The 24118-nt window shown below is 34.6% G+C and overlaps 1 protein-coding gene across 5 annotated transcripts in view; it reads right to left on the bottom strand.

The window, feature by feature from the left end:
* Window positions 1–3124: 3124 nt before the first annotated feature.
* Window positions 3125–24118, bottom strand: part of LOC136035154 (zinc finger protein 271-like) — a 38645-nt gene continuing 17651 nt past the window's right edge. The window contains exons 2-6 of one of the 5 annotated variants that reach the window (XM_065716706.1): window positions 24000–24012; window positions 21283–21362; window positions 14366–14533; window positions 11361–11516; window positions 3125–6921 (exon numbers count right to left, since the gene is read on the bottom strand). In XM_065716706.1, the coding sequence (XP_065572778.1) occupies window positions 5414–6921; window positions 11361–11516; window positions 14366–14533; window positions 21283–21362; window positions 24000–24012 (1925 nt within the window). In that variant the 3' untranslated portion in view covers window positions 3125–5413. Of the gene's footprint in view, window positions 6922–11360; window positions 11517–14365; window positions 14656–21282; window positions 21363–23999; window positions 24013–24118 lie in introns of those variants that run through there. The other 4 variants (XM_065716705.1, XM_065716709.1, XM_065716707.1 and 1 more) reach the window with 4 other exon arrangements.

Raw genomic sequence — 24118 nt, forward strand, 5'->3', positions numbered from 1 at the left:
GATGCGCTGAATCTGATTATGACATTTTTATTAAGATTTTGTGATTTTTATGCGTTGTTTGCCCCTTTTTCGAAAATCAGATAAATTTTCTCAGTCGTGTAGCCTTTGATGCGTATAACGAAACTTATATATTTGAGATGAGGAGCATAAGCCAATTCTTTTGATATTTACTTTCGAATTCCGATTTTAGAGTTTCAGTTACTATTGAGCCGGGTTGTTCAATTCATTACCACAAACAATTTGAACACCGTTCATCATCAAATGATGAGAATCTTTTTCTCATCATTTTTACCAGAATCTTTGGATCTTTTTGAAAATCGATCATAACATTGATGCCAATCCTCTAAAAGTATTGAAGCAACAGTTTTATTTGGATGTTTAATGGCTTGATTTTAAGTTCCTGATCATATCAACCTGCTTTCTGTAGACTCATCTTAGTAGTGCCAACACAAACTGCTGTAAATTTTCATCCAAATTAGCATTTTTCTTTCTATCATTGCAGAATCCGAAAGGCTAAAAGCATCAACATATTAATTAGAAAAGATTAAACTGGTCCTCTAATAAAACCCCCTGTCAACCCTTGTAGTCTCGACTATCATGAGAGAATTTTTGTTTTTCTACTGAATGAAAAGAGCAACATAAAAACTTAAAAGGCACAGAAATTAATGCGTATGTAAAGGGAGCATGCACTCTTTGGAATAAAGTTTTAAAGTTATTTGAAACAGGTCTCACTAAAATTCAACGGGACTTGTGTTTCAGAAAATCTTTCAGTGTGAAAAGCGAGCTTTGAGAAAAATATTTTCCCTCACATACGGAAAGTTTTTGATGTTGATCCTTACTTGAGATTAAACAAAAAAAAACAAGCTTTTTAAATGAAAGTAAGGAGCGACATTAAAACTTAAAACGAACAGAAATTACTCCGTATATGAAAGGGGCTTTTCGTCCTCAACGCCTCGCTCTTTACGCTAAAGTTTGACTCTCTGTTAACTCGACTTCTTAAAAATTTAAAAACTTTAAAGTAAAGAGCAAGGCGTCGAGGACGAAAAGCTCCTTTCATATACGGAGTAATTTCTGTTCGTTTTAATGTCGCTCCTTACTTTCATTTAAAAAAACTTGTTTTTTTTTGTTTAATTTCTGGACGTTTTTAAATTAATGCATTTTTTTATCTTGGCTCTCCGCGCATAAATAATTAAAACGAAATTTGCATATTAATTTTTTTGGGCTAAATGGGTTTTTCATAGTTATAATTGGAAGATTTTGAGAAAAAAAGAGCGAGAGAGGAGGCCTAGTTGCCCTCCAATTTTTTGATTACATAAAAAGGCAACTATAACTTTTAATTTTTTACTAACGTTTTCATAAGTAAAAATTATACGTAACTTAGGAATTAACTTACGTAGCGAACTTCTATATTCGTATGTTTTATTGCGTATATGAGGGAGGAAGTAAACCCCTCATATGCGTAATAATTTCTGTTCGTTTTAAGTATTAATGCTGCTCCTCACTTTCAGTAGAATAAACTTTTCATATTTTTTTTTAAATAATGCTAGAAAATCATGCGCCCCCTCCATTGAAAGTCTCTTCCCCATGAGAAGTTCCTCCATGGAAAGATCCTCCCACGTACCCCCCCCCTCAACTCTCCCCCCAAACCAAAAAATCCCCCTGAAAACGTCTGTACACTTCCCAGTAACCATTACTATATGTATACACAGGTCAAAGTTTGTAACTTGCAGCCCCTCCTACGGGGACTGCGGGGGAGTAAGTCGTCCCCAAAGACATAGTTATTAGGTTTTTCGACTATGGTGAGTAAAATGGCTATCTCAGAATTTTGATCCGGTGCCTTTGGGGAAAAAATGAGCGTGGGAGGGGGCCTAGGTGCCCTCCAATTTTTTTCACTTAATAGGGCACTAGAACTTTTAATTTCCGTTAGAATGAGCCCTTTCGCAACATTCTAGGACCACTGAGTCGATAAAATCAGCCCTGGGAAAAAAACAAATAAACACGTATCCGTGATTTGTCTTCTGGCAAAAAAATGCGAAATTCCACATTTTTGTCGATAAGGGCTTGAAACTTCTACAATAAGGTTCTCTGATACGCTGAATCTCATCTTGTGATTTTCGTTAAGATCGTATGACTTTTAGGGGGTATTTCCCCCTATTTTCTAAAATGAGGCAAATTTTCTCAGGCTCGTAACTTTTGAAGGGTAAGACTAATCTTGATGAACTTTAAGTATTTAAAATAAGCATTAAAATGCGATTCTTTTGATGTAACTATTGGCATCAAAATTCCATTTTTTAGAGTTTTGGTTACTAGTGAGCCGGGTCGCTCCTTACTACAGTTCGTTACCACGAACTGTGAAGATATTTTTTTATTATATAATTATCGACTATAATTCAAATTAAGCCAGGAATTACCCTCAAGTTTTAAATTTCTCAGAGAACCGTTCATCCCAATTGAAAATCAACCTTTTGACCGAAAATAATTCCTTGCATTTCAAAGTGGGAAAACTGCAAAATTAAAGTCCTTTTCCCTGGGGCTTTGTGGGTTATTGCCATCCCTAAAGATAAAGCTATGGAAATTTTTCAGCTCCACTTAATCACATATATATCTTAAGATTTTTATAGGGTGTTTTAAGGGGGATTGATGCGGGATGGGGTCTTAAAACCTCCAGTCTTTTGATCTCTCAAAAATGACTCAAATTGTTGGCTTTGTTACAATGAGTCATCTCCTGATATTCTAGGACTACTGGTCCAATGCAATCACCTTTGGGAAAAGAAAAGAAAATAGTAAACACTCATCCATGATCTTTCTTTTGGCTGAAAATATAAATTTCACATTTTTGGTAGCCTTGGACCTTGAAAATTGGACCTGGGACCTTGAAACCTTTAAAATACGATTTTTAGATTTGCTGAATCAAATGGCGTGATTTTCAAAAAAAATTACTAGACTTTTGGCGGATGTTTCTCCTTCTTTGAAAATCGGATGTTTTCAGGCTCGTAACTTTTAATAGAGAATATTTGTAATCGTTTATTTAAAAAACTATTGTAGTATTCAAAAAATGAATGCTAAATTATGCTATTTTTAAAATCAAAGTGAAATAGAAACAAGAGATAAGGTCTAACATTTGTTAACTGGGCTTACAAAATATGGTAGGAAGGAGTTTAAAAATCTCTTTGTACAGAACTTAACGGGTTGTAGTTTAAAACATTTTAGTTTAAATATTTAACATTCAGCTAAATGAATTTTAAATGTTTGAAATCAGCATGAAACCTTAATTTTTGATATATTGACAGTTATCGAAATCTTGTTTGTCATACGGGACTCCATTGGTGTCAATAAAGTTGGTAAACCGTTTACCTCGCATAATCCTATTTGACAAGTTTTATCTGACTGTAATACCTGACGTAAAACGCTAATTCGGCGCCACACGCTGTTAAAGTCATTTTTAAAAATAAAAGTCTCTCTCTCTCTCTCAACTTGGGTTGCTGTCGGTAAAAAGCTGAACTTTATTTAATGTTTTCAAGAAAGTCTGCAAATGTCAGCCAATAGCAGAATGCTTGTGGAAAATTTCAAAAAACAATATTATTCACAGTAACAACTTGGGTTGCTGTCGGTAAAAAGTTACATTTTCATCAAGATATTTTTTCACAGGATTTCTTCACATATCCTTTCGCTGTCAAGAAATCAAAACAGAACAAAATTTCTCTCCAGAGTTGTTAAAGTTCTTAAGTTAGAATTTTAAGCTCTAGGGCATTTTGAACCTAATTGAATGGATAAAAACCAATATATCTCTTTTCATTATTTTCTGAATTGGTGTCCACAAGACTTACAATCACTTAACAGAGCGTCACCAAATAGGAACACTCACTTGATAAGCAGACAACCCTCCTTTCTGAGTAGAAACCTTAGTGATAATCATAGTTTTAAAGACTTAGTTCTCTATGGACAGACCAAAACCTACATTAATCATTATTCACAATGTTTCAATCCAAGGGATATGCAAAAAAGAACTTTCAAAAAAGGTTAGAAAATATTAAAAGAAGAATAAAACAGACTTTAAATGGGTGTTAACTCAACCAGGCGTACACATACCAACTTACTTTAGACGATTATGAAGATTTCCAAAGTTCTTACGTTACAAAGTAAAGGTCCTTTTGAACCAGATTGTATGGATAAACAAATGTTACTCATTCCTATATTATGTGAATTGGTGTCCAAAAAACTTTATGATCACTTTAAAAGAACGTCGCCCAATTGGAACATTCACTTAATGAGTAGACATTCCCCCCTCCCTGAGCATAAATCTGAATCAAATGCTGAATCAAATTGCATGACAGAGAAAAAGTTCTTATCTTAGTGATAATCATGGTCTAAATAATCAAGTTCTAAATCTTAGTGATAATCATGGTTTTAAAGATTTACTTCTCTTAGGACAGACCGAAACCTGTATTAATAACTTAATAACCGAAACCTGTAATAATCACTTTAAAAGAACGTCGCCCAATTGGAACTTTCACTTAATGAGCAGACATCCCTCTTCCCTGAGCATAAATCCCTGAGTGATAATCCCTGAGTATATATCTGAGTGATAATCATGGTTTTAAAGATTTACTTCTCTTAGGACAGACCGAAACCTGTATTAATAACTTAATAACCGAAACCTGTAATAATCACTTTAAAAGAACGTCGCCTAATTGGAACATTCACTTAATGAGCAGACATCCCTCTTCCCTGAGCATAAATCCCTGAGTATATATCTGAGTGATAATCATGGTTTTAAAGATTTACTTCTCTTAGGAGAGACCGAAACCTGTATTAATAACTTAATAACCGAAACCTGTAATAATCACTTTAAAAGAACGTCGCCTAATTGGAACATTCACTTAATGAGCAGACATCCCTCTTCCCTGAGCATAAATCCCTGAGTGATAATCCCTGAGTATATATCTGAGTGATAATCATGGTTTTAAAGATTTACTTCTCTTAGGACAGACCGAAACCTGTATTAATAACTTAATAACCGAAACCTGTAATAATCACTTTAAAAGAACGTCGCCTAATTGGAACATTCACTTAATGAGCAGACATCCCTCTTCCCTGAGCATAAATCCCTGAGTATATATCTGAGTGATAATCATGGTTTTAAAGATTTACTTCTCTTAGGAGAGACCGAAACCTGTATTAATAATTATTTCAAATTGTTTCAGGAAATAAACTCAAAGAGAAAATGAATTAATTAATGAACTGATAAAACTATAAAAGAATGGCAAAATAAAGACGCAGAGTACAATAAGATCCAGCAAGACCACAGAAATTGTTATTGTAAAATATGAACTAGCATTTTTTCTAGGAATGATTTGTTATATGATTATTAAGATTTAATTCAGAAGAATATTCTATCTTGGATATATCTCACTTAAACAGGTTTCTCACCAGTGTGCACTCTTTGGTGCCTAATAAAACTGCTTGGATCAGAAAAATTCTTTACACATAGATCACACTTAAACGGTTTCTCACCAGTATGTACTCTTTGGTGCCTAATTAAATTGCTTGGCACAGAAAAAGTTTTCCCACATATATCACACTTAAACGGTTTCTCACCAGTATGTAGTCTTTGGTGGCTAATCAAACTGCTTGACTGAGAAAAAGTTTTCCCACATACATCACACTTAAACGGTTTCTCACCAGTATGTAGTCTTTGGTGGTTAATCAAACCGCTTGACTGAGAAAAACTTTTTTCACATAAATCGCACTTGAACGGTTTCTCTCCAGTGTGCACTCTTTGGTGCGTAATAAAACTGCTTGGATCAGAAAAATTCTTTACACATATATCACACTTAAACGGTTTCTCACCAGTATGTAGTCTTTGGTGCTTAATCAAACTGCTTGACTGAGAAAAAGTTTTCTCACATACATCACACTTAAAAGGTTTCTCACCAGTATGTAGTCTTTGGTGCTTAATCAAACTGCTTGACTGAGAAAAAGTTTTCTCACATACATCACACTTAAACGGTTTCTCACCAGTATGTAGTCTTTTGTGGTTAATCAAATTGCTTGACTGAGAAAAAGTTTTTTCACATATATTACATTTAAACGGTTTGTCCCCAGTGTGCACTCTTTGGTGCTGAGTCAAGTGGCTTGACTTAGAAAAGGTTTTTTCACACAAATCACATTTAAAGGGTTTTTCACCTGAATGTAGCCTTTCATGTACTTTCAGAGAGCTTGATTCGGAAAAGCATTTTTTACACATATCACACTTAAACGGTTTCTCACCAGTATGTACTCTTTGGTGCTTAATGAAAATACTTGACTGAGAAAAGCTCTTGTCACATACGTCACAAATGTATTGCTTTATCTTTACATGTGCCTTTTTCAGTCTTTTCAATGTTTTATGTTTTTTACTATGCAAGGAAGTATTCAAATATATCTTATGATTGTCCAAGTTTTTTGCTTCGGAATCCAATTCGAAGGAATTAAAAGAAACATTTGTTGAATGATTCTGAGTATCAGCAAGAGATGAACTTCCCTGTAGTTCTAACTCAGACCGGCTTGGGGAAAAATTACCATGTATAACTAAATGTTGATTCACATCACCAATATATTCACACAAACAAATAGGACATCTTCTTGTCTGTCCCATTTGGTGTTTCATAATATGAACTACAAAATTTCTGTATTCCCTAAATATTGCAGGGCAGATGTCACATTGTATTGGTGAAAGTTCTTCACACCCGGTGTTGATGTGAAGATTTAGCATAAAAAACGATTTTTCTGCTTTTCCACAGGTGGCACAACGCCAAATACCAGCTGTCAATTCATCAATAGCCTTCTCTGTCAGCTTCTTCACCTTCAAGATTGGTTTTGGGCCAAAGAGTTTTGGTTGATCCATACCATCAGAACTGCACACAGTCAAATGATTTATCTCTATAGTAAAAAAAAATTATTAACATTAAATAAGGTAAAAACGATTTAATAATTAGACATCACAGCAATTAAAATGAAAGTTGAAAATTTTATAACTGTTACCTGTTTGGGATCTACACTGCCTACCACTTTCGAATGAAACAAAAATGAAAGAAAAAAACTTGAAATTAGTTTCACTCAATAGATGATCATATAAAAAATCTGTTTCAGATTTCAAACTTGAGTCATACGGGATAAAAAAAAAAAAATTTTTCACTAGAAAAATTAATTTAAAAGCAACAATCCATGGAGGTCATTGTATCAATAAATTCGTAAACATCAGAAAATAATTATGTAGTTCTGAAAATTAGGATCTACAGGGATAACTGCCCCCCTTGTCCCCTTTTATCATGATTTCTGAACAAACTTAGATGTAAACACAATTGATGTTCAGCTTTCGTTTTTAGCCTAAAAAATTTTTTTTGTAGACTAAATGTTTTATTTTTTTACGTTAATGGTTTTCACTTATTTAGAAATTCCTTTAAGGAACCTTTTGGAACCTAAAATTCCTTTTAGAAATTTCCTTTAAGCAACTTTTCAAACATTGCTATCAGCATGATGATGGATGTCTAGAAGACCATAAAAGAGAGACGACTGTTCACAAGCAAATTCTAAGCACTGTCTAAAAGCACACAAAAAATGGCTTTAGAAAATATGCATTTTGTTTTTAGCTATTGATAAGTCCTTTGGTCAGTTTGCTACAAATATTTTTCTAGAACTGTAAATTTTTGACAAAAAACTTATCTAAAATCACACTTACAACAGGAACCTAATATAGTTTTACTTGGTTTTTACACGATCATAGGCGATCGAGGCCCTTAAACTTAGTCTTTAGAATTGGTGACTCAGTTTTGTCACAGACCTTTTGAAATATCCTCCATGGCTTCGTTTATTTTGATTCAATAAAAGTTGTCTTTATCTTACAGCACTTCCCCCTCTTGAAAATTTCATTTATTTCGAGAACTTTCACTTTACACATCTGTGGAATAACGAAATTCGATTAACAAACGTATAAGTTTGAATGAGAGCTTCTTGGAGAGTGTACTTTTTTTTTCTGAATCAGCAAAACTTGCCTAACGAAACTTCAAGTACAAATTTAAGTTAAACTCCACCTCGAAGTTAATTCGATGAAATCAAGCAAGAACTGGGGTTCATCATTCTGAAGACCAGAAGATATATTTAGAAAAACTATCATCTGGATTTTGCATTGGTTAACACAATTTTGGCAGAACCAAAAGTTAAATTGCATGTTGACGTAGAGCCCCATCGTAGGAGGATTCTCTACAAAACAACTGCGGCAGAGCGTAAGATCCAGATATATGGACAAGGGCCTCAGCAGAGGCCTGCTGTGACCCTGTAGGGTTACTCGCAGGCCTGGGGACCTTGTTGCCAAGTCAATTTTCACTTGAGGACGACAAAGAGTTCGCACCAGATTCTGGTTAATGGATAATTGTTATGGGCTTTGTCTGTTTTGTGTGTGTTTTGAGAGTTGACGTCACTTTAAATAATAAGATAAACCAAAATTGACGAATATTTACAGGCTTTTAGCACTAAGCCTGACTTAGGAGTTTCTTTCGAATTCTCAGTTTTTCAAATTAATGTCAATTCTTTTCTTAGGAGCAAACGCACAAAAACGCACCCTGGGGGGTCCATAATAGAAACTGGGGCACCCTGGCTTGGGGCCCGTGAATACAAGGAGAAGAAGAAGGCCCCTCTAATGTATACTCAGCACTGCCGACTGGTGTAGGGACGCGTGCCGTGAGTTACATACCTTCTCCCAGCAATGCAACGACAAAGCATTCCCACGCCATTATGACTAATAGATTATTCTTAAGGGCATGGTCTGTTTTGGTGGGTGTTTTCGGGATAAAAACCTCTTCCCAATTAATTATCTACTATGGGTTGTATTTACAGCTAACAGTCTTGATTACGTCATTGTAAACCAAAGACTTATCTTTATACGGTATACCAGACAAATACTATCTTAATGAGAATAACACTTATTCCTATGTAAGAGAATAACATTAATTGAGTTAACGTAGGAAATACGTCTCTTCGTATTAATCATCAGCATAATCTATGTCCTGGAATGTTATACTTTCGTATTAAAGCTACAAAATTGCTATTTTTGTATTAAATCTCTAGTTAAGTAGGGTTGTGTTCTATCTCCATTTATATGGATCATTTTGATGGACTTTGTCTTGGACTGATGGACTGATCAAATTTTTTTGTGAGTGTTATTGAAGGTACAAATTATTTTTGTCATGACATGCTAATGCTAGCTCCGGTTATTGTAGTAAATAAATAGATTCTTTTCTAAAGGAAGAACACGAAATAAAATGGGGAAGTACAACTTTCCAGTACACAGATGATTATGCCTAAGATTGAAACATCCTAAATGAAAATGTGAGCAAATGAATGAGCTTTTAAAGATTTCGAGAGTTCAGAGTACTAGAATAGGTTTCAAAATTAATGTTAAGAAGACTAAGACTATAAGGCTAAGAATAAGTAAAAAAAAAAGAAAAAAAAGGTGATTTCTGGTAACAAAAAGATCAGTGAAGTGGACAGGTTCACTTACCTTGGTAGTATCATTAGTGAAGACGGTGGGTACCTTGAAGATATTAAAACTAGAATAACCAGGGCTCAGGATGTTTTTCACAGCTGCGGTTTTTCACAGCTCACAGTTTGTACGCATAGGAAGAGAAGTCTGCAAACCCAGATTAGAATATTGGAAGGTACACTGAGGACGTAGTCAAATATGGTTCTAAAGCATGGGTGCTCCAAAAAAACGGAGAACGATTTGCTTGATGTTTACCAGAGAAATTGCCTACAGATTGTTTTGAGTACCCGACTGACTGATTAAAATTCAAACGATAAGCTGCACGAAAAGGGTGGTTCAACCCCGCTTCCTAGGGCTATAATTGAGAGAAAGGTTGATATGGCTAGGGCACGATCTGCGGATGAAGGATGAGAGATTGCCAAAGATTGTTCTTTCCGGTCAAATGTCTAGGGTTAAACGGAAAGCAGCTCGTCCACGATTGGGGTGAAAGGACCTCATAAAGAAAGATTTAAGGGAAATGGGAGCGTCCTGGGAGTATGCAAAGAGGGAGTCTTAGAACAAATTAGGATGGAGGAGGAGCGCATGTAGCTGTGTTGACCTCGCGCGTTTTGGTGCTACGATGAGTCGGTCGTGGTACTAGTAACAGTACTTAACTCTGGAAAAGAATAATCAGCCATATTCCCACGTAACGGAAGTCATGTTGCTTTAAAAATTAACAGTAGTTACTTAAAAAAGAAGTTTTTAAGTAACTAGTATAAAAAGAAGTTTAGTTACTTTTAATGATAAGAGTCTCACGAAAAAATGTCCAATAATTTTTTTGTACTTAAGGTTTAAGTAATTTTGATGTGCTACCTTATCATTCGAAATGCAAGCAGAGCCTGGCAAAGACTTTTGGTAATACTATTTAAACGCTTTAAAAACGTTAAACATATAATGTGACACATTAAAAACATCTTATGTAATGCTCTTTCCTTTATTCAGATATTCCTTATGGTCCTTATCCTAGGACAATAGATCCTAGATATCCCTTATGGTCACTATCCCTTTGTCAAGCAAATATAATAAAATTCGCCCTTTCTTGGATCTCTGCAAGTTTTGGTAGGGTAATTTCTCAGCAGGACTTTTTGACTAGAAATTCATTAAATAATGTTTTTAATTCCGTAGCTCTACCTCAAGCTCTTCTATATTTAGCATGGCTAACATATTTTAGTTATTTTAATCGTTCAAATATTAATACAGCTATTTTTTGTTTTTTGTTTTTTATGTCGACTTTCAAAATTTCATTCTACGTCATCAGTGACAAAACAATATGATATGAGTGATCCCATTATGATAATGAATAAGAAGCAACAAAAATTTAATTTGCTAGGGCCATTTATTTCCCATAGCCCGACTATGAAACTTTTAAGTTATTGAAACTAGACTATTTTCATTCTTTAGTCTGTTGGTATTATTTTTTAATTTCCAATATTTTTTCCATTTTTCCAACCATTTTTTTTCATTTTTTTTTAGATTTGCTGCTTGTTTATGTTAAAATTTACGATGTTATTAATGAAATGTAACTAAGAATTCCTAGTGCAATATAATTTGGTTATATTGGCCAGTATTTATATTTTTTTATTGTTTTATATTTATATGATCAGTTTGTTCATTTTTTTTTTTCTTTATACTCTCCACTTTAGGAGATTAATAAAATGCTTAATTTGAATTATGTTATGCTGTTTATATTGTTTGATATGTATGTTGCTGTTATGCTTGTCCAATTTACAAAAACTTTTATGTTTGACAAAATATTTCCTTTTTCATACTAAGTTCACAACACTACTAGTTTCAACAATACCTTCGTCATTGCTGTCCAGATTTTGAGAGTCTGATTCTGATGTTAAATTGGTTATTCTGGATGCAGCACCCCCAGATAGCAGTTGATACCCAGATGATAGAATTGAAATAGAAGGTTCTCTCATCGTTTCAGTTTCATCTGATGAAGTATCTCCAGCTTTAACAAAAAAAATTAGACAGAAACATTAGAGACAGAAAATAATAAAAGTAGGATTAAATATTGTCAATAATTTAAGGTATAATTTAAAGGTATAATGGTAAATTATCAGTGATTCTACCTTTGGCTAATTAAAAAAAAAGCCATTAGGGCTCTATAATTTCACAGGCATCAATTTACAATTGCAAATTACGATTTACAACTGAGTTAACAACTTCATCAATGCTATTCTGTAGTTTCTAAGATGCTCTTGAAAAATTTACTGAGGTATTCTTGAACTAATAAAAACGCCCATATTCACAGTGGCGAAGGAACCTTTGCACTAAAATCCCACGCATTTATAAATGCGTGAATTAACCTCATAAAAGCAGGGATGAGGTTACAAGTTCTTTTTTTATTTACGGTAAAGGATAATTTTGAATCTGATCTGGTTTTGCTAATGTGCTGTTTCCTATTCTAGGGACTTAGACTTCATTATCTTCTCTTTTCCATGTAATTAATCAAATATTGCAATGTCCCTATAAATTTCTTTTTAAAGGTAAGTTTTCAAAGAAAGTTATAGAACATCAGACTGGGATGAAAGTAGATATATGATTAATGAAAAGGGTGTAAAAAATCTATATTTGTCACTTAAGATGTTTGTCAGCAGAAAATAGTTGGTTATAATTTACAATTTTATCTAAAATTTACAATTTCATTAAGCTATGGATGGTTTAACTCTTCATTATGGGCTCGACCAAGCTCAACTGTTACATGATTAGCTGTGCTATACCTTATAGCGATGTACAGTAATTTTATTTTGAAAATAATAATAAGAATACAAAACCGAGTAAGCGCAGCTTTCTTAAAGTTAAAGAACCGTAATAAGCCAATGACCAGCACAATGAAAGTTACACAATATTTCAATCTTAAAACGACTGAAATTACAATCAATGAAACAAGTAAAGAGGAGACCCGAAACAAATAGGAAATGCATAAATCTCAAAAGCCATCAAAAGGCCAGACTATCATTTGTGCTTAGGTGGCAACGTTTCTTTTTGTGTGTGATGTGTTATTATTTTTCATTACACCAACTAAACATAGCAATAAAAATAATATACAAAGCTTTTTCATGTTTAACAAATATTATGCTTAAAATATACTCAAGTAAATTTTATTTTTTTAACTTTTTTTTTTATTTTGGAAAATTAATTTTAGTTTGTTTGGGGAAATATATCTGCCAACATTTAATTTTTAAGTTTTATGTTTGCTCATTACAAATAAACATAAGATTCAAATTACCCCCCTTTCTTTGATTGCCCTTCCAAGTTCCTACAGCATCCACTACTCATTGGTGTTAAAAGCGAAGTTGTCGTCATAAGCAGACTCTTTTCAGTTTAATAAATTACCAGGTTTCCATGCCTTATACCTGACTATTTTAGAAAATGATGGGAATTAAGCTGTTTAATTTTTGTGAACATGGAACTTCAGAGTTGAACAAATAATAAAACCTGATAAATGATTGTATAGCGTCCATGATGTCCTGGGATGAAAGTAAATTGATGGTGTTAGTTCCAAGTTTGTGACTCAGGCCATGTGGAATCGCAGTTTTGGAGGTGTATTCTCTATCAGTGGCCTTGTGCAGAAGTGCGGGAGGTGGTTAAGCATGCGGTATAAAGCTTTGAATATGTTTTTGTAAGTACAAAATCCTTCCAGTGTATTTGGCTAACTAACACAAAAACCATAAGCTTTAGTAGCTAGGGCTAACGATGGAAAAGCCCTAAAACCTTTCGTAGTCTTAATATACTTCAAAAGTGAGCTTCCACTTTCTTTTCTTGGAGAGTGCAACCCTTGGTCTATACCACCTGGTTATGCCGCTGCCATTACTACGTTGAAGAAGAATGACTTAGGAGTCTGTAGAAAAACTTCATGTTCTGCTATTTTATATTATAGAATATCTTAAAAATCTTTTTTTTTCTACTGAAAACACTATGATGAGAAAAATCTCAAAGCTCATGTGCAAGACATTATTTTAAGTAGTGTTATTTTTTGCATCATTTTTTTCAACTGATATTACTATTTTGGACATAACGGAAAAATATTGTCCACTTCTGCCACACAAAAATTATCTTCCTCTCTGACTTACTCTTATAAATGCTGGACATTCTTTTGTAACTGAAAATTTATAATCACAATTTAAACTTTTGTTTACTTGGCTTTTGTTTAAACTGGGTTTTTCTTGAGTTGTTTATGGAAATTTCTAAATACGGTAGCATAATCCCTTTAAAGATTTCAAACACCATAAGTACAGCGTTGATTTGCATAAAAATTCTGTCTTTCCTTTTAAAACAGAGGTCTATTTTAGGGTAATATTTGACACTGAGTGAGTTGTTTTGTGTTTAACTCTTGTTTTGCTTTGATGTGTTTTCCGAAAATTCAGAATCCAAACTGAGTCTTACTATAAACTGTTATTAATACTATTCGAAAGCTTTATATAATAATATATTTTCTGCTGGATTTACAAAAAAAGAAATAAAACAAGCGGAGTACAAAAGAAACATAATCATCTACAAGTACAAAACCTTTACACTACAATACTTAATACTACAGTACAAGACGACATTAATGTTCAATATTTTTTTTGTAGAAATAAGACAAATTCTTTGAAAAAAACTAACTATTTTTATACAAAAAGTTACAAATTTGAGAATTTGCAGGAATTGTTGTCTATAGTCCATTGCATAGTTTCAAGTTATTTTTTTTTTCATCTCGATTTGGCTTCAGCCGTTTCAAATCTTAAGATGATGAAGACCTAGCAAAGTCAAATTTATTCTATTTGATTATATAAAAACCAAATGCTTGAGATGTACCTTCACTGTTAAAACATGTGGAACCCAATTCCTGAGTGTCAGGTTCAAGTTTACATGGTCCTGAAAAAGAGCAAAAAGTATCCACAGGAACATCTTCCCTTTTAGGAGACAAAAGGTGGTCTGGAAAGTCAAAAAGCTCCTCATGGTCATTTGGCAAAGCCTCCTCAACTTCTGAAAGAAAGTCAATAAATAACAGTTCAACTTCAAACACATTCAACAGAAAAGCTTACAAAACGAGCCCAGCTGCTTCCCCCTTTTCAACACAGTGTCCACGAGAATAAATAATGACCCTTAAAAAGACAGAAATTAAACTATCATTGGCAAATAGCCAACACAAAATGTCTAGATTTAGAGTTGAAAAAGAGTCCTTAAAATTCTTCCACAGGTTATGCAGTTGATATGCTAATGAGTTGGCTAATCATCTAGCATAAAAAAAAGCCACCAAATGGTTGGTGGTAATGTTGATTTTTCCTTTGAATGCTAATTCCAGTTTCCTTTAGCGTCAAATAACAAAACTGTTCAATCAAATCTATTTTTACATCTTTTATTCATTTTGTTTCAGATTCCATACTGGTGAAACGTTTTTGGAAAACATATGCATTTGCACAAGAAAAAATAGATACCCCACTTCCTTTTTGACAGAAACATTGAAATACTAAAGCTAATAATTGAAATATTTTCCCTTTGACTACTAACGAAATAACAGATGTTGTTGTTGTTGTTGTTTGGGGTTTGACGCGTTCGACCAATAGGTCATATGCGTTCGTATCACTCAGTTGTTCTATGCCTTCTATAATCACTAGCTTGCTTGGGTGTCACTTCAGTCAGTATTCACTGAACCAGAACAGTATCGCTTGACTTCCTAATGGAGGGGGGTTATTTGCCTGCAGCAACTGCCTGCGTTGAAAAACGGGAATCAAAATACTGCAACTATGCATTGTCAAACAGCAATTAAAATGCATGTACAACACAATAATAAAAAGTAATACAATTTTTACACATTATAACCAATATCAATACAACCAAATGCCGATAAAATATATCTAAAATGAAAAATAGGGCAATTCTAAAAATCCTATTAAAAAAAAAAAAAAAAAAAAAAAAAAAAAAAAAAAAAAAAAAAAAAAAAAAAAAAAAAAAAAAAAAAAAAAAATTATAGGGAATGAACCAAACCAGTAGTCTTAACAAATCTACCTAATAGGTTTGTGCTTAGTTTTTTAGCCCAAGGAGGAGACGTGTGATGTCCCAGAACAGAACGCATTGTGAATGCACTAAATGCCTTCTCACAGCAATTTCTTAGTACTTCTCTCTCTTTTTCATATTTTCTACAGTTAAAGATTATGTGACGTATATCTTCATACACTCCACAAGTGTCACAGTTGGGGGATGGAGCCATTTTCCACTGGAATAGTGTTGATTTTGTCTTTGCATGGCCACATCTAAGACGAAATAGGCAGGTAGAAAGGATGCGAGAAGTGAGGTACATTTCTTTTGAAGGCTGCTTATAATCATAGAGATCGAGGAGCTGAGTATGAGAAGAATGGAGCCAGGCCTCTTCTTCTTCAAAAATTTTTGAGCTAATTGAAGAAAGAAATTCAGAACCAGTGATAGGGGTTTGGGTGATCAGGCCTAGTTGGGAGGCTTGTTTTGCAGCCTGATCTGCTAGTTCGTTTCCTGTTATACCACAGTGTGCTGGGACCCATATGAATAGAACAGATATACCCTTTTTTGCAAGTTGAGTAACCAAATTTTCAATCTCAATGGCAACATTTCTTGCTTGGTGTTGCTGGTGTGAGAGGTAATCCAGAGCTGGCTGAAAGTGAATCAGAGCAGACAATATACTTCTGATGTTTGCTCTCTGTTTGGCTTGATATGGCTTGAAGTGAAAACTTAATTGCCATAAGCTCTGCAGAGAAAATTGTCAGGTTAGGGGGTAAACGGTATGAAAGAGACAGGCTCTGGGAGGGTTGATTACATTTGATTACATTGATTACAATTGGTGGCAATGCTGCTTTTTCCTTTGAATGCTAGTCCCAGCTTTCTTTAGAGACAAACAAAAAAAAATTGTTCAACTGATTCTATTTTTGAATCTTTCACTCATTTTGTTTCAGATTCAATAGTAGTTAAATGATTGTGGAAAACATATGCACACACAAGAGAGAAAGTAGGTACACCACTACCTGTTTGACAGACATATTGAAACAGGTATAGCTCATAATTGAAATATTTCCCCCTTCCAATTCTAATGAAAAAACAGAAAGATTGTCACCAATTATACCAATCGTTTTAGAACCCTCCCTCCCCCCCTCCCGAAAAAAATCTTCCTTTTAACTAGTGTAATATTCCGATCTCTTTCTATTCTAGGTGACCTGGGTTTCTACTTATCCATAATAAACGTTGAAACTTTCTACATGGTGTCAGGCAGACTTTGAAAAAAAAAAAAGAAAACAGAAAAACAACGACATGGGAACCAACGTACATTACCCCGCAATAAACTGGACAAGTGACAACCTTAAAGAGGCATGGACAAGATTCAAGAACCATGCAAGCCTAGTGTTCTAAGGACCCCTCAGTGGAAAGACAGACAAGTTCCAAGGTGCCTATCTACTAATATGGATGGGAAACAAAGGGCGAGACATCTTTAGCACCTTAACAACTGCAGCAGATGAAAAAGACAAGATTGAAGTATACTTGAACAAATTTAGTAAATATTTCAATCCTCAATGTAATACAGTTTTCTCAAGGTACCTCTTTCACAAACCTGTTTTTGATACCCCACTTCCCAATAAATGTGATCAACGTGATGGTCAACCTGTGCTCCCACAAGACTTAAACAAGGCTATCAAAAGACCCCACCACCCAATACCCACATTTGATAAAGCAATATTGAAACATTCTGCTGCTAAGTTCTTTGCAATGTTGGATGTCCACCTTGGATACTGGACTCACATCCTTGATGAGGATTTACCTCAATTAACAATGTTAACATACAATATGGTCAATACAAGTTCAAAAACATGCCGTTTGGTCTGATCTGAAAACAGGACGAATTCCAGAGATGCATGGAAGAGGCATTTGAGGGTACCAAAGGGTTATCTGTCAGAGTTAATGACATCATCTTATCAGGAAAAACCATAGAAGAGCTTGACGCCAATGTCCGCAGCGCGCTAATCCAGGCACGAGGGAAAAGCTGTCAAGTTCAAGCCAGAGAAATGTGAGTTTGGACGCAAAAACACACCATACTTGGGTCACAAAATATCAGAAAATGGCATCCACCCAGATCCACGAAAGGTCAGTGCACTAAAAGAAATGAGGCCCCCATCTACCAAAGACGAACTCCAAACTGTACTAGGAATGATGAACTACCTTGCAGAGTATATCTCCAACATGTCACTACTAAACCAGCCAATACGTGATCTTGCAAAACAGCAACAGCGTAATTGGGAGCACCAATATGACATAGCCTTTACCAACATCAAAGAATTCGTCTGCAGTTCCCTTGCATCGTTTGGTCCAACAGCAGGGAACAATGAGCTACAAGTTCATGCTTCGAAGTTTGGCCTAGGAGCCACTCTCATTCAAAATCAGAAACCTGTTTCTTTCACACCATGTGCACTGAATGATACCAAACAGAATTATTTGCAAATAGAAAAAGAACTTTATGCCATTCATTTTGGATGCATGCACTATCATCAATCCCTCTATGGCCAGAAATTCAGGGTGGTATCTGATCACAAGCTTCTCAAAGTAGTCCTGAATCAACCTATGTCAAAGTCTTCACCAATACTTCAATGAATGTTACTGAGAACCCAACCATACAACTTCACAGTAACATTCTGCCCAGGCAAAGAAATCCCCGTTGCCAATGCCCTGTCGCACCTGTATCTTCCTGAAGAGGAAACAGCTATGCAAAAGGAGATTGAATCATACATACACTCAGTGATGTTGCTACTACCAATCAGCAACTGCAGACTTAAAAAGCTCATTCAAGAGACAACAACAAACGCTCAAATGATTGTGCTTGCTAAGATATTTCAAAACAGTTGGCTGGAAGCCAAAAGACCTCTCTCACCAATCATCAGCTCATTCTGGAATGTCAGACATGACCAAACAATCATAGACAATATCATACTAAAAGGAGATCGCCTAGTCATACCAAAGAGCTCCCGCAAGGAAATCCTCAACTGCATACATGCATCCCATTTGAGCATCAAAAAGATTAAGCAGCAAGCTTGCTCAGTCGTTTTTTGGCTAGGAATGACATAAGACATTGAAGAGCATATCAGACACTGCTATGCATGCACCAGATACCAAAATTCAAACCAGAGAGAACTCTTAATGCCACATGATATCCCTCACTTAACATGGGAAAAAATTGGGTGTGACATCTTCTACAAAAAGGGAGAATATTGCCTCATTACCATTGACTATTACAGTCGCTTCTTTAAAGTCAACAGATTAGGATGCAATGCATACGCGCATTAAGTCATACACTACCTGAAGAAAACTTAGCATGCTACAGGATTCCCTGTGCTCATTGCTGACAATGGCCCACAATTCAAATCATCACTCTTTCAAAAATTTTTATTAGAAAGGGAAACATCACAAACCACATCATCACCGAATTTCCCTCAGTCAAACAGATTGGCAGAAAAGTCTGTACAAATGGCCAAGGATATACTTATCAAAACTGATATGGCTGGAAACAACTTTGGATTAGCACTGTTAGAGTATAGGAATACACCAGTTGATGGATTAGCCTCCCCATCCCAATTGCTAATGAGCAGAAACCTGAGAGCAATAGTTTTGTGCACAAAAGAACTACTTGTACCAAAGATCATTTACTGCAATCTAGTTCAAAGAAATCAGATTAAACAACAGTCATGCCTGATCAAGTATCATGACCAAACACACAAAAGAACAGAAGTCACAAAAAATCGGTTGACGAGTCCAGACACAATTCCATGGTAACTATGGGAAATTGGCATTATCAAAAGAGCCAACATAAATCCAAGATTGTACATAGTCAAGACTGATGAAGGGGCAACCTATAGAAGAAACAGGCGTCACATAAAGATTCTATGTCACCAGCTCTGAGATTACCCCATACCAAGAGACATCAAAAGCACCGCCAAGTCCATCTAGAACAACTCTTACCTCATCCCACAAAACACCAAATCAAAACCATCTGCAGCCAGTTAGTCACAATCACAGCCCAGTATTTCACACACCAGTACCTATCTCAAGCACCAGTTGCTTGATCCCAACAAAACACCAAATTGCCCCCTACATAACCTTTACCGGTTTCTCAGTGAAGTCAGTCCAAAGGCTCAACCTATATAGTAAATCAATCTCCAGAGTAAATTGAAGGAGCAAGAGGAGTTGTATCCCCCCCCAAAAAAAAAGAAAGTGTAAAGTAAAAGTAGAATGGTGTCTATAAATATTAGTTCAGCCAGAAAAGCAAGCGTAATGCTTTCTCTGGAAAGCATCGTTGTAAATTGTGTTGCATTAAAATGTGATAAGGTTTACTATTTTGTACCAGGTCACTGGTTTGGAAAGGCAAAGATGTAATATTCTGTTCTCTTTATATTCTAGGTGACCTGGGTTTCTACTTATCCATAATAAACATTGGAAATGTCTACACAAGGGTCTCAATTGACTGCAAATATGGCCTAGAGGCAAACTTGCAATTTTAAGACACAACACACATGCAAATCAGACTACTTGAGGTCAACCTATCATTACATTCAACAGGGCTTAAATCTCAGAACAAGTCTTGATTAAAATCAACAACAAACCCCTGTGATGAAAAACATTAATTACAATAAACATAAAGACCATGTTTCCTGGAAAATAAGACATGGAATATCTTTGGTAGGCTATCTATTAGATAATTACTTAGCTATACTGAACAAATACCAGATATTTCTGAAAAAAACAAGCATTGTTTGGTACACAAGTGAATATGTGCAGGGTGGGAGAAGTTGTCTAAATCTACTTTAAAAAAAAAACTAGAAAAATCAATTTTTTTTTCACTCCTCCTACTTGAAATATACTAACTGTAATATATAAAACTAGCAACACCTGAACAGCTCTTGATAATAAGTTTGGGCTCTTGAAAATAAAAACTTGACAGAATTTGGACAAATTGAAAAGACTGATGAAATTATATGCTTTTTGCCAAGGAAATAATAGGAAATAATCAATAAAAATTGGCAGGAAAAGGACAAGGAAACAATAATAAATATTTCAAGATAAAAACCAACAGCTTGTAGGTTAGGTACGAAGAGAGGTAACTGAAAAAAGAAGATTGCTTGGTGTTCCCTCTTTAATCAACAACATTTACCTTATCATAAACTCCTTTTCTTTTTCTTGGTTTATTTACAAATCACAGGAAACAAACAAACATCAAGTAATGTTGTGAAAAAGTTTGTTAAAAAAGTAATTTTATGAAAAAGATTGTAGGTAATTAGGTTTTTAAAAAAAATCCTTATTACAAGAGACAAAAAAACTAAACCTTATAACTAATTTATAATTGTATCATTATAGATGAAACTAGTCCTTATTATTAATAGATAATTCTTGTGGCTGCTGCAAGAAATGGACTTCAATAGGAATGATTTTTCTTATTGCTTTCTAATTTTTCTTATTGTTAATGTCTGCAAACAGGAAATAGAAAGAGAAAAACTTTCAAATTGAAGACTTGTCTCTTCAAAGGAAAAATATAGCTAATAATTTACTCTTGAGTAGCAAAATAGCACTTTCATTACCTAGCTTTTATGCAATTGAATATTGTATCTTTTTTGTTATTTTTACTGTGGAGAACTTTAGAAGCAAGAAGAAAACGAGAAAATGATTTGCTAAAGAAAAACAGCTTTCTTTTTAGTTTGTTACCAAATATTTATTAGATAACTTACCATTTTTAACATCAGTAGTCTCAGGAATGGTGACATGCTCAGTCATGTTTGGAATATGAGGCACATCCATAATATTATCTCTGAAATATGTTAATATCAGCTATAAAACATATAATACTATCAACAACACTTGGAAATGGCATTCCAGTTTTAAATTCTTCCCACAAAATGGGCAGATTGTTATGTATTCATTGTTATAGATTTTCAAACTGGTATTTTTTCCCCCATTTTTCACAACTTTCTGAAAATATTTTTTTTCTTTTATTTTTTAGTGACTTTTTTTAAGCACCCAGAATTTTGTTATAGTAATGCAAATATGATAAAATTATAGAATACAGGCTTTTATTACCTTGAAAAAGCAGCCCTTTCACAATCATATTTAAAGCCCAAAATAGGACCTGGAAAGATGCACAACAGTTTAGCTGCAAACCTTGTCTTGAGTCAAATTCAATCAAAATTACATTGGTGAAAGGTTTACTGATGGTTTTAGAAAACTAAAAAAATTTAAAGCACCTTAAAAAATTATTTATTGCTTATTTCAATTCAAATCATAGAACCAAGATGAAATGATCATTCTACAGAAGATCTAAAGATGTAATCTATTGCTTCCTTCAAATCAAAGAATCAATATGATAAAAATTAATATTATACAGATGGTCTAAAGATGCAGCATATGCATGTCCCTGGGTGTAGAAAATTTCGTTATACTTGTGGCAAATTTGTTCACTTTATTTACTAATATGAAGAAATACTATTACTCCAATTGTAGCACACAACTATAAGAGAACAAGGGCCAAGAGCTCATTTGGCACTTGCAACAAAGTTGGAACCTAAAATTGGACTTGGTACTAGAGTTATTGACTTTGCTGTTTGCCCAGAAGCACTGAACTTGTCAAAGCACTGGAAATCCCCTCCCCAAAGAGATCAGATCTGGTCTGGGTGTGTCAATCATGTATCTAGAACTTGTGCTTATTCTTCCCATCAAGGTTCATCCTGATCTCCCAACTCTAAACATTTTCCAAGATTTTGACTCCCCTCACTCCCAGATCCAATCTGAATAATCAATGGAGCATCTTAGACATGGGATCTTTCTATATATCAAGTTTCATTAAGATCTGATCACCCATTTGTAAGATAAACATGCATCAATTTTCACAATTTCCCTTCCCTCCAGCCCCCCCCCCCAAGATAGTTGAATTGGGAAAACAAATGTCATCAAGTCAATTTGTGCAGGTCCCAGATATGCATACGGATTTTCATCATCCTAGCATGTCCAGAAGCACCAAACATGCTTAAGCACTGGAATCCCCCCCCCCCCCCCCTAAAGAGAGTGGATACAGGCTGGTTATTTCAATCATGTATCTAGGACTCATGCTTATTCTTCTCACCAGGTTTCATCCCAATCTCTCCACTCTAAGCATTTTCCAAGATTTCCAATTTACCCCTTCCATCCCCCCAATATCACCAGAACCAATCAGGATCTAAACTAAGAGCTATGAGACAAAAGGTCCTTCTAAATAACAAATTTCATTAAGATCCAATCACCAGTTTGTAAGTTAAAAATACCTCATTTTTTCTAATTTTTCCAAATTAACCATACATCCACTCCTCCTCAGATGGTTGAATTGGGGAAGCAACTATTTTTTATTTAATCTGGTCCAACAAGACACACATAAGAACAACAATCATTTGTCTTATTGCAAATAGAAATTCTTCTCAAATATATTGTTTACTTGCTCCCCCCAGATGGTCAAATTGGGGATGTGACTATTTCTAATTTAATCTAGTCTGGTCCCTGATATGCCTGCCAACTTTTGTTGTCCTAGCTTATCTGAAAGTGCCAAAACTAGCAAAGCTGTGACCAACAGACAGACAAACTAATGAAAAAAAATTGTAATTGCTATATGTCACTTGGTAAATACCAAGTAATGGGTCATAACCATACAAATTGGAACCAAACATGCAAGTCTTTTTATGCTGGTCTAGTATTATTTATGTGTTACACAAATATTACCAATTCATAGAAGGGATGATTTATAGAGAGGCTAAAATATGATGATCTAATCACAAAAAAAAACTTACCACTCAATTCAATTGTATGTGGTTTTATCAAACAAATATAACTAAGTAAAAAGTAATGTCAACATGAAACGAAACGTTTTCAAATCAGAAAAGAGCACTAAATGTTTTTAAACTATGACAGGTAAAGTTCTGGTTTAGCTGCTCTTTGCTATCTTGGAAAAAGGTAAGTTAGGAAAATGAAATTTTCAATAATGAATCTAGTGCCAAAAACAACTCTAGAAAGGTATTGCTTAGCTCCCATGTTAAACCTCTTCTGATTCACAAGTCTCAGAAATTTGCCTACTTGAGAGGTGAAACACATGACCTTGATACTCAAACCCCATGACCCCCCTGCTCCTGAATACAGCCTTGGTTGTGCTATTTTCTCCTGCACCTACAGACAGAAAGACACTGAATAGGAAGGATAAAATATGCTGCATCTCTGCCTTAGGCTACTTTAGACTTTGAAAATTAAAATAGCCTTAAATTGGACTTTAAATTACCAATTTTAAAGTTTTTTGGGGTGGGGATTAAATAACTGAAAATTTAAAAAAAGCTTCAAATTAATCAATGCCTTTATTTGCAAGGGACAAGGGAACAACCCCAGCCTGAGAGAAGCCATTACCAATTGCAATGATTAAAGAACATATACTTACCTGAGAGCCCCAATAACAATATTGTAACATATAGACCAGCAAACCCCCTCCCCCTTTCAGAACTCAAAACCAAATCTCTCATTCATTTATTTTAGAAAGTTTTAAAATAAGAATCTCTT

Source organism: Artemia franciscana, chromosome 14 (assembly GCF_032884065.1).
Source record: "Artemia franciscana chromosome 14, ASM3288406v1, whole genome shotgun sequence".
NCBI lineage: Eukaryota > Metazoa > Arthropoda > Branchiopoda > Anostraca > Artemiidae > Artemia > Artemia franciscana.